Source organism: Typha latifolia, chromosome 3, assembly GCF_019914945.1.
Source record: "Typha latifolia isolate L0001 chromosome 3, TyphaL0001v2, whole genome shotgun sequence".
Taxonomy (NCBI): Eukaryota; Viridiplantae; Streptophyta; class Magnoliopsida; order Poales; family Typhaceae; genus Typha; species Typha latifolia.
Genome location: NC_133088.1, coordinates 12,582,645 through 12,594,885, shown reverse-complemented (window position 1 = coordinate 12,594,885; position 12,241 = coordinate 12,582,645). Strand labels below are relative to the sequence as shown.

General features: G+C 35.3%; 1 protein-coding gene across 2 annotated transcripts; it reads left to right on the top strand.

The window, feature by feature from the left end:
- The first annotated feature begins 1,042 nt into the window (after positions 1–1,042).
- On the top strand, positions 1,043–11,741 carry LOC140785210 (beta-glucuronosyltransferase GlcAT14A). Of its 2 annotated transcripts, none has more exons than XM_073132986.1 (4): positions 1,043–1,671; positions 4,850–4,925; positions 5,017–5,132; positions 11,116–11,741. In XM_073132986.1, the coding sequence occupies exons 1-4, from the start codon at positions 1,107–1,109 to the stop codon at positions 11,631–11,633; spliced, it is 1,275 nt and encodes a 424-aa protein (XP_072989087.1). In that variant the 5' UTR covers positions 1,043–1,106; the 3' UTR covers positions 11,634–11,741. The 2 variants fall into 2 exon arrangements, with proteins under 2 accessions (XP_072989087.1, XP_072989088.1); XM_073132987.1 differs by having other exon boundaries at positions 1,046–1,671; positions 11,119–11,741.
- Positions 11,742–12,241: the final 500 nt, after the last annotated feature.

Below are 12,241 nucleotides of genomic sequence, written 5' to 3'. Positions count from 1 at the left end.
GATGTTTGGGTGCTCATGATTTTTTGTACTCCTTTCTCTCTTCTAATGATATTTCTCACAATAAAGGCCAAGTCATCAAGTCTAATGGATGAAGTTATATTGTGTACCTTATGCTCTCATTTATCATAGTTATCTCTTAATATGATTAAAGAGAGCATCTTTGTAGACATTAAGATAATTTAATTACCAAGAGATATTAGATACATATTGTAATATGTTAGGTATTTATTGTACTAAGTTAAATAGAATCTCATCATATTGTTTGTGTCTGTATACTTAATCTTTATTCTTTGAAAAGTTGATATTTATGGTTATAAATTGAATGTCAAGTGATGAAACTCTTATACCAAATTATTACATTAAGAAATGGATTGTCGAATAATTCTATTAAGGATAAGATAGATAGATGGTGTCTCACTAATTCAAAATTTTGGCATCTCACATTTAGAATCTCTCTAAGCCATGACATCTTATCTCAAATCTCTTATAAAATACGATATAAATTTTTTTATTGAATAAATATATGATATCTAATACAAGGTTCTAGTATATAGTTATATGCTCTCTATGATGCTACCAATCATAAACAAACTCTTAAAATTAAAATTTTTATTCTAAAATAATTATAAATATAACGCTAATTAAGACTCTGAACAATAAAGTCAATTAGAGTTGATGTTAGAATATAAAATATAAAAACTACCGTTATCTAACAGCATTAAAATATAAAATATAAAAACTACCGTTAGCTAACTATTAAAATATTAATATAACTCCGGTCCGAATTCTTTAAACTCATATTCATATCATATCTATGCGCATAAATTTTACAAATATGAATATAAATTTAATTATCTAGGCCGATAAACAAATCTAGATCTATATACAGAACAACTTTAGACACGAAATCAAATTGATTCCACCCCGTAAATGCAGCTCCAGGAAGCATCATGTTAACCTCTAACTACCAAATTTAGATCTTTTTTCATAATTTCCCACCATAAAAGTTTCCAATATAAAGATTCCAGCAAACTCTCATCTCCCAACCCCACCTTTGATTAAAACCGGTGGCGACTCTAATCAACAAAGCAAAAAAGAGAACAACAATGCAGTCTTCTTCCCCACCCCCTTCCTTCCTCTCGCCCTTCTTCCCAAAAGAATCCCGTCAGCTCTACTGCCTTCTCCTCACCGCCCTCTTCTCCCTCCTCATCTTCCTCTCCTTCCTCTCCCCCAACTCTTCCTCCTCCTCCTCCTCATCCTCTTTCTCCACCGCGATCCGCTACTCCGCCGGCCCGCTCACTGCCCTATCTACTTCCTCTCCTCTTCCCCCTTCCTTCGCCTACTTTATCTCCGGCTCTGACGGCGACGGTAACCGGATCCTCCGCCTCCTCCAAGCCGTTTACCATCCTAAGAACCTCTATCTCCTCCACCTCGATCGCGCGGCGCCGCAGGAGCAGCGCGATCGCCTCGCCCGAGCCGTCCGATCTGTCGCGGCTTTCCGATCCATTCGGAACGTCCACGTCGTCGGGAATGCTGACTTTGCTAACCCCCGGGGATGCTCGGCGCTGGCCGCGACCCTCCATGGCGCCGCCGTGCTGCTTCGGATCGCGGCGGAGTGGGATTGGTTCGTGAATCTTGATGCGTCGGATTATCCGCTTATGACTCAGGATGGTATGATCCTTTTCTTAGAATTAGTGTCCTTTTAAAGCTAATTAGAAAGGTGGGATCTTTGATTGACTTCCTTAAGATGACATTTGGTTGGTTTCTTTTGGAAAAATTGAATATCTGTTTGACTTTATAAATTGGTTCAAGGAAATATGCCATCCTGGAACTGGTCAGATCATTGAAGTTATGCAGTGCTATGTTAACTGGTTTATTTTTGGAATATGGATTAGTAGGATACTTGATGAAATTAGTGATTTCTGTTGTTAGGTTGCACGTTAGTCTCTGGAAATTGTTGCATGCTTGTCGTGGAAAATTTGTTCTCTGAGTGAAATGAGGCTCATGGGTATGATATGAAATTCTGAAAATATTTAATTACTTTAGAATATCTATTTCACTTAGAACGAGAAGAGAGGACCAAAATATAAAATACAACGGCACAAAAAAACACAACAATTTTAATGTGAAAAAACCCTTTACTAATCAAGGGTAAAAAACCACGAATCTCTTTTATGAGATCAAATCAAACACTATAGAAACAGCGATTATAAAACATTTACAACCCAATTGTTATTACCCACAATCTTCTTGATAGTGCTTTGTTTGACTCCCCCACAATACACCGCTTGTCGTGCTTATTACCTAATTTTGATGATCCTTAAGGTTGTAGATTTGCTTCTGTAATTCTTAAGACAATATATAATGGAATCTTCAGTATAGTAGAATTTCAATAAGATGAAACATTAATCTCCCTAACTTTTCTTTGAAAGATCTCTAAGGATATTTTTTGGCCTATAGGAGTGGTGTGTCTATTTTTTATTCAAGACTTTCTCTTTTATAGACCCAAAAAGGTAGGCTTCTTAAACCCTAATTTGGACTGAAGAATAAAAAATTTTCCAACATGATTGAATAGGTTTGAACAAGCCACATTAAAAATTGCTTTGAATGACTTTTGAAGCTCTTAGGCAAATTTTGTTCGAAGTTTATTTGAATAACTTTGAACAATAAAAGTTTGTTCGAACAATCGATGTTTATTTAAACAACTTTGAACAAATTATTCAGCTTTATATTCTAGAGCTTTTAGGCAAGTCTTGTTCAAATAAACTACTCATCTTATTCTTTTGAAAACCTTTTGGAGCTCTTGGACAAGTTTCGTTCGAAGTTGTTTGAACAAACTTCGAACAAGCTTCGAGCAAGCTTCAAATGAATTTCAATCTTTACTGCACCAACTCCATTTATCTTTCAAACTCCATAAGACATTATGTCACAACTTATATAGTAAAAACTATAAAAAAGTATATTATGAATATCTTTATTTAGTCACAAATTTGTCAATTACAAAACCTAACATGATCCTCTTTAAATGCTATCTAAATTTTGATGCCTCGTAAATTATCATGAAGTTCTTAGTTCTTACCTCCTTGGGTGCATGTAAGCCATGTCTCCTGGATGCGTTCTGTCTGAAGTGGTAGTGCATTTGGACTGATACGATAGCGGGGAGTACTGTTCTGTAATGTAGGAGGTTGTGGGGTTTTAACTACATATCTGTGTAGAGTACCATAATTTACGACAATAGTAACATGAGGTGGTGGCAGATCCACCTTATTATTTCACTGAGTGAAAACTGTAAAGTGAAAACAACTATAAAACCATTAATAAACCCTTACTTAGTCACTTGATCCATCACCACTTCATCTAATCAGCGACTTGAATTGGTTAATTATGTAGGTAAAATGCAGAAGAGCTAGGTCAAAAAAAAAAAAGGTCAACAAAATAGACTTTACACTGTCATGATACATTTTTTGAGGCACATTTTGCCACGATTTTACTCCAGCAGTTGACCTATGATCTCAGGGCAGAAATCATTATGACTTTCAGTTTGGACAATGTGATGTGCTGCAATTGAAGAGTGGCTTTTGAGAAATAAAGATGGACAAAAGAAAACAGAAATTGGGTGAGAAAGCAGAACGTTTGCTTTAACAAGTATTAACATCGGATAGAACTAATCATGCAAGTGAGAAGGTGGAAAGGATTGTTGGGATGTTTTCCTAATGCAGTTGAAGAATTGAGCAATTTAAACTAAATTACATGATTGGAAGGTCCAGATCTGGTTCTGATATGGAGCCAACATTTGAAATTTATCCCCATTTTTTTAAGGAATAAAAGCAATCAGTTTATCTTCTTTGTAGTTTTACAGTTTTACTTGTTCGCATATACTTAATCTTTGCACCTGGATCTATTAGGGGATAAAATTTGGTCATCAATTATGGCTGATTTGGATGCTATTCTGAAAAATAATTTCCTTTCCTGGATCAGTTTCCTCTTTGTCTCCTCTCTACGCTTCCTATTCTTGTCACTAAGCTTTATTCTCACCTATCTCTTCTATGGCTTTGGCAGCAATGTTTCCCACCTATCATCCTCCTTGTTTCCTAACGCTCTAAGGACCTCTAACTCAACCTTGCCATCTCACTCCTACAATGAATTTGGTCATGTTGCCATGCCAGCTGTGCCAGCCCCACCAGTTTGATCATCCTTCTGAGGCTTTGTCGGCAACGATCGTCCTTGATAATGTTATCCTTCTGTTGTTAAACTGCAGATAGTTGTAAGAAAATTTGTTCTATCATAGAACATTGCCCTTTTGTACTTCTCATAATGGTCCTCTTTCTCCTTCGTTACCTTTCCCTGTATTGAACTAGATATCTCACAACCTACTAAAGTGCATGAGTGCAGTAGTGGAACATAGAGGCAATATAAATAACATATATGTTGGGTGGATTTGGAGACTCTTCTAAATATGCATAGTTGAATATAGATCTATGTTCATTTTAATGGTGGTACATATAATAATATAAAAAATCTCCTCACAATAGGATAAACGGTCTTATTCTTCATTTATATCCTAAGAATTCTGCTTCCTCATGTGATGATGCAGCTAATATCTCACAAGTTGCTTACAAGACACTAAATGCTGCAAATGATCTAGTCAAATAGCAAACTTTGCTAATCGCTATATTTGGCATAGCATATAATAGTGATGAATGATTGGCACTTTAGTAAGATATCGTAAAAACTTTATGTCCTTTAGCTTAAAGGTGTCATGTTTGACTATAAATCTGTGCTATGGATTGTAATAGCATATTTCTGGCAATAATTCTTGCTGCTTGACTTGAGTTTAAATGTTCTCCAGATCTTCTTCATGTTTTCTCTTTCTTACCGAGGGATCTCAACTTTATTCAGCATACAAATTATATTGGTTGGAGAGAGTATGGACATCTCACTTTTGTTTCTTTTGGTTATATTTGACCTTTACCATTGGCTTGGCTATAATTATTATTACAACTGTGTCCTACACAGGTCACGAAGAATCAGGCCAATTATTGTTGATCCTGGTCTTTATCTTTCATCCAGGACTGACATATTTTATGCTACACAAAAGCGTGAGCTGCCGAATGCTTATAGGTTATTTACAGGTTAGTTTTATTTTCTGTTACTATATAACTGAATTGATTCCCATTAGAAGATTGCATTTTATAAAGTCTAAGAACATTATGTGGCTCTATAACATCAAAGTATCTTATCTTTATTTGTAATTTGTACAACCACAACTGGGAATGTTTCTCTGAAATGCCCATACAATAATTCCAGTTCGTTCTTATATTTTGAAGAAAAATGTGAAATGTCTATAAGGGCCTATTTGGTAAATTAGGAAAATTTTCTATAGGAATTTGAACATGTAGGTATAGAAAAAATGTGATTATTTTCCTTTGGATTGGAACTTATTATGTTTGGATAGATTAGGAAATTTTGGAGGAAAAAAATATAAAGAAGAGAGATGTGAGGAGGAGGTGGTGGTGGTTGTGGTGGTGGACAAAGGAGGAGGGGGAAGAGGTAGTGGGTGATTGATAGAGGAGGAGGAGGAGAAGAAGAAGGTGGTGGGCGGAGAAGGAGGAAGTGGTGCTAGTGGTGTTGGGTTGAGAAGATGGAGGAGAGAAGAGAGTGGTAATATGAAAGGGAAAGGGAGAGATGGGAAAGGGAGAGTAAGAGAGAAGAGAGTGAGGGAGAAGAGTGTAGGGAGAAAAAAATCCACGCAAGAAACGAGTGTTTCTTGTGGAACAACTTTCCTTAAAAAAAGTTATCCAAACACTCTTATAGAAAAAATTTCCTAAGGAAAACTAGATTCCCACATAATTCTATAGGCTTTGTTTGGTTTGAGGCCAAGCGCCGAATTTGATTAGCTAGCCCTATTTCTTAGTTTTGAATTAAGGATCTTGAACTACGCTAAGAAGATATGATGTTTGGTTGTGAACTAGGCTAAAGTATAATTATTATTTTTGATGTGATGTGAAAATATAAAAAAAACTATTAATTTTGGAGGGGAAATAAATGATATATAAAATTAATGGACCAAAATGCCCTTTGACTTTGATGATAAATTTTTAAATATTATTATTTTATTAATAAAAAGATTTTAAATTATTGATTTGCGGGCTTAGATGTCCGTAAGCCCACAAATGGGCTACGTACATGCATGAGCCCGCAAATGTGCTTACAAGCGTGCATATACCTAAATATATTATTACTTTTTAAAATTTTAATTTTTCTAAAATAACATAAGGTTATCATTTTCTTTAGATAATAACATAATGTTACCGTTTTTTATTTTTCTTTTGTTTTTTTATAAGCTCACATTAAGAGTTAAGACTATATTATTTAATATTATTATTTTTAAATAGTTTTTAAGAAGTTCTTCATTTTGCAAACTTTATTAAAAAGAGAAAGTGAGTTATTGCCGGCTTAAAAACTCACAAGCCTATAACCACTCTATAATTAATTATAGATTTAGTAAGTTTAAAACTTTTTTTTTTGGAGAGAAATATATGTATTTTGGATGGAAAATAGATATAGATAAAGGAAGATTTGAAATAGGGTGTAATTATTACTTTGATGTCACATAAAAAGTGAAATATATATATTTTTTCCTTTGAACATTTTGTCAGTGCATCTCATTTTGAGATTTGGATGACAAATTGAAGTGCATTAAGTTTGTTAGAAGATGGAATTTAGTAAATTTTGGCTAGTCATATAATTGGGATGTGTTGTAAACAGAAAAATAAAAAAGAAAGACAGTATCGACTACTAAGTGATATAATATATGATTTCTCATTTTAATTTTATTTATGTATGGGTAAATATTTAGTTTTATAGGATGTATGTCACTAGAACCTAAAGTAGATGTTTCTAGAACAATAGTAAAGATTTTGACAAAGTTCAAAGTATCGAAATTGGGATCAAATTTGGCCATATGAAAACATGATAATTATCGGCTGTACGCATCGGCTTGTATTTTAAAATACAAAAAATTTCTAAAAGTTTTAGAAAAAATAATAATAAGATATAAATATAAATTATTTATATATGAAGTCTAAAAAATAAAAATACTATTTTCTTAATTTTAATCTCTCCCCCTTTCACACACAATCTCTTCCTCTCACGCAAATAAAAAACTTTTTCTAACTCTCTCTCTCACTAACTCTCTTTCGCATCTACTCTTTATCTCTAATCTCACTCACTCAAAAAAAAAACCTGATCTCCCTCAAAACCTCTCCCTCTCCGACTCCCTCCTTCCTCACAATCTCACTCTTCCTCTCCTACCCCTTCTCTCTCTCTCAAGTCGATGCTTCTCCATTTCAGCCTCCATTAACATCCAGTAAACTCCTCCGATATAAGATCCGGCTCCGTCAACCTCCATTCTTAGATATGTAATTTTCTCTTTTAATTTTCTCTCCAATGAGCTCCTACCCTCTCTTTTTCTCTTTTCTCTCTTTCTCCTTTTTTTTTCTTAATATCCTTCCTCTCTCTCTCTCTCTCTCGATTTCAGTTTATTTTTTTGGCGCCCGATCTAGATCGAATATCAGCCGATCTGGCCAATACGCCATTGAAACTAGTCAATAGTAGATTGGAATCGGCTGAAACTGGGAACCATGGATTTTGGTACTATTTAGGAGGGTTGATGTTAGATAGATTGTTGGTTGTGAAGAAGTTATTAATTCTTTTTAGAACTTGTCAAATTTGAATCATGCTCTAGTTGATCTTTATGGCAGGAAAATGCATGTGATTAAGATGATATCAAGCTTGTCGCCACATCCTAGTCTATAATCGACCATTAATTATCTATTGTGTCCTTGTTATGAGCCTAATTAACACCCTTTGGATGCTCTCCCTTTAGATTTTGAGGTTCCTTTTCTAATTTGATCGAGTTATTCATTGCAAGGATGGTCGTGCTTATAGCATAGCCCGTGCCGACCATCGGTTGGCACGGTATGGCTCGTGCCGTGGCACTTGCCGGCCATGCTGCAAGGGAAAGAGAAAAAGAGGAGGGAGAGTACTCACCTTGCAGTCGCCGCTCACTGCCGGCCTCGTCGTTGCCCATAGTTCGCGTGCCCAAGCTCGACGTAGTCGGCGGCAAGGTCAACTATGAGGTCGATCGTGAGCGGCGAAGCAAGCTTGACGATGAGATAGATGGCAAAGGGTGAAACAAGTTCGATGGCAAGTGGTAAAGGGTGAAGACTAGCAGCGACGGTGAGCGGATTGTTGTTAGGAGAGGTGCCGTGCGGCATCCTTCATGCCATGTGCTAATATGTCATTGGCACGGTTAGTGCCAACCACTCTTTGTGCCAATTAGCATGGCTATCGTTGATTTATTGCTTAAATTTTACTATAAAAAATTGATCAAGACTATTTATTATTGCCACATATTCGCTTGCGGAGTGATATGGAATGCTTCATTTCTCAAAGTTATCTTTCACTACTAATCGGTAATATCAAAGTATTTTAACTTAATACCCTTACAACTTTGTGATCTCTCTGTCTTTTTAATTAGCCTTTGCATCTGGATGCATCATATCTGGTATCAGAGTAATTTTAGAATTGGAACTTGTAGGACATGGGGCATCTTTATTCCTAATGATTATTAACAGATAGATATGACAGTTCTGCTGTCATTGGAATGCATGGCTTACTTTATGCTCCGTTTGGAACGTGCTTAATTATACCCATTTTTTAACATCATTTTAGTTATCTTAAATAGGTTGAGGGAAATTGAGTATTTGGTTGCAAAATAGAATAGTGGTGTCATTTTACCACATAGAAGTAGTGGGTTAGGAAATATTTTATATCAAATGAACAAAATATCCATTATAGTGTATGGATGAAGAGAGGAGAGAGATGAGAGAGAGGGAGAATGAATGAAATGATTATTGATTGAAGTGATGCCTTTTCAAGGGGAAAATGGTAATTGGACTTTGTTGGTAAATGTCAAATAGTTGGATGGATGAGGAGAGGAGAGAGGAGAATGGGTTTAAGTAGGTTGCCCCTATTCTCAATCCAAATGACACCTTAGTGAATAGGTAAATCCATAAATGTTACACGACTTGATCATTATAACCATTTCTGATCATAAAGCATTGTAGTATAATAACTCTCAACTGCAATATAATAAATGTTGAGCTAAATGGCCCAATTTGTTCCAAGCATAGATGATGGAGCTTCTACAAAATTTTGGGTCCAAATTGGAGAGGGTGTATGAATTGAGTAGGCAAAGTACTTTGTTAGCTACCTTTCTCATCCTTCATTTTGCCTTTTTATTCCCTAAGGACTCAATCTAGAATTTGCTTCGTGCACATCTAATTAATATCAAGAGTTCTTTGTTGTGAGATTTTCATCAAGGAGTTTCACTGGAGAGGTGTAGATGGTCTTTTTGGTGAAACAATATTTTTATCCGAAGATTAGAAGAGAAATGATTTGTTTTGTGAAGGCATGAGGATTTGACAGACTTCCGATTATTGAAATAACATTTAAAGCTCTACAAATCTTTGTCCATTTTTGTGAAGCCTTGGATGATGTCACAGGGTTTGGTACCAAGATTGTTCAGCATTGCTAGGAAAATTGATTGCAATTTTAGAGGTTGTAGTTACAATTTTCTTGATGTCATATTTCATACAATATAAGGCCACACTTACTACATCTTTTGTCTGATTTATCCTTTAGGAAACTATGGAATATGCATGCCATCTCAAACTTTCATATTTGACAAGTATTGTTCTTTAAGACAAATTTGAGGGTTTTACTCTGAACCTGGGTAAATATGGGAAAACTGAAATAGCTAATCCAATTAGGAGGTTTGCTGATGAGACTGACACAAATGAGACTTGTTTCCTCAAATATTATCTTTGAGAAAACATTCTGTCAAAATTTTCTATTGGAAGTATCTTTTGAGTTTAGAAGCTAATTCCATTAAATTGTCAACCGGAAATTAAACCTCTAAATTGTCTAGTGATCTCGTATACTATTTCTAATTTGTATCTTTTTCCTGCATATGGATAAGGTTAGCACAAACATAGATGACCCCTTATGTTAAGGATGTCAAGTAAATAGTTAAGGTTTGAAAAATTGGGATCGGGATCTGGATTGGAATCGCGGTCGGCCTTCCGGAAAAATGATAATGTATCGGCCATATCGGTCGTATCGGTCGCCTGGATTGGATCAGACTTTTTAATTACATAAAATTCTAAACATTATTTAAAAATATAGAAAAACTTCTAAAAATTCAGAAAAAATTATAAAAAATAAGAAAATAAAGAAAGTAAAACTATGGTGTAGTGAAAACTGAAAGAAGAGGATATTAAAAAGAGAGTGAGCGAAAGAAAATCAAACAAAAGAAACAAAACTCATGGTGCAGTGATGAAGAAAAGAGAAGAAAAAGGGAGAGTGGAAGAAATAAAAAAAAACAAAGAGAAAAATAAAGAAATAAAATTAAAAAATTATATACTTGAGTTTGTTGGAATTTGTCGAAGTTCGCCGGAGCTAGATCTCTCCGTAAGAAAAATAATGGCTATATGGTAAGGAGAGAAAAAGAAAAAAAAAGTGAGAGAGAGGGAAAGAGAGAAAGAGAGAAAGAAAGAGTTTGGATCGGCTGAGCTGACGAACCATGTAAATAATATTTGGGCATAAGTAGAATGGGTGCTGAATGCAACGTGCAATGTCAAAAAAATTATGTTGGAATTGGCTGGAAGACATTGTGTTGGCAGCGGCTTCGGGGCACCGCCTACAATAAGTTGATTTGGAGGAAGTTGGTGGCTGTTCGAATTTTGACGACGTAAGTTGCCAATATGTGGAGAATATATATTGTGCACTAACCTGCACACCCTTATCCTGATGTCTTTGATAAGAGGATAGATGCCACTCAAGTTATAGTGTTATACTGGCCAGGAGATTACACTACTACTCTGATGGACATAAACTCATCAAATTCTATTGAATTTGATATAACAGAATTGTCCTATCATGTACTATTTTGCCTTCCAAATTCATCACCAATCTTATTTCTATATTAGCATTAACTATTAAGGTTGCATGATGAATGGATTAGAAGGGAACTAACCACTTTCTCTGCAGCAGGTTCTTCTTCTGTTATCCTTAGTCGAAAATTTATTGAGTATTGCATCCTGGGTACTGACAATCTGCCAAGAACTCTTCTGATGTATTATTCAAATATGCCCTCGCCACAGACAAACTATTTCCAGACTGTCCTCTGCAACTCCCCTGAATTCAATAGGAAAATTGTTAATGACAATCTACACTATGTAACATGGGATACATCTCCCGATAAGGAACCTCGTTTGCTGAATGTGAGTGACTTGGGAAATATGACTCAAAGTGGTGCTGTCTTTGGGACAAGATTCACCAAGGATGATCCTGTTCTTGACCGCATTGATCAGGAAGTTCTCAGTCGTGGTCCCAGTAAGATAGTTCCAGGAGGTTGGTGTTTAGGTGGAGGGCATACCGATCCTTGCTCCATTTGGGGTAATCCAGATATTCTGAGACCTGGTCCAGGTGCTAGGAAGCTTACAAATGTTATTGTGCAACTGCTATCTGATAAGAGCTTCCATTCTCATCAATGTATATGGGACTGACCCATGTAATATCAGGTACGCCTGGGAAGTTTTGTAACTACTGCATGCGTTTAGGTCATCAATGTATCAGTATTGGTTCTATATATGTGCTATTGATCCTTCGCATAATCACCAATATCTCCCTTTCTTTTCTATATCGCATAATCACCAATATCTCCCTTTCTTTTCTATTTCTTGACTTTACAGTTTCGTAGCTACTTACAAGGTCTTATATTCATGACCACTTATTGGCATGGGATTAAGTTGTATAGTTACACATAACTATGTAGGAGCTTTACTTGTCTTTGACTATTACCTTGGAATTCAATTTACCTTGTTGCAAAATTGCACTAAAGCTTGTTCTGGGGACATTTGCATAAAATAGTATTTTAGTTTATAAAATAGTAAAAATGAGCACTTCTACATACTTGTGCGCATCTTTTATATAAATTGTATGTATTTTATTATAAAAATATATGCATTTAGTTTATAAAATGAAAGCAAAATATTTTTTGCATTTGAGAAATTGTCTAGTAGTAACTGTTCGCAAAATATTCAATAGAGTTTGTGGGCACACCATTTTTCTTATAATATTTTGTTTTCTTATAACAACTACCATTAGTTGTAAT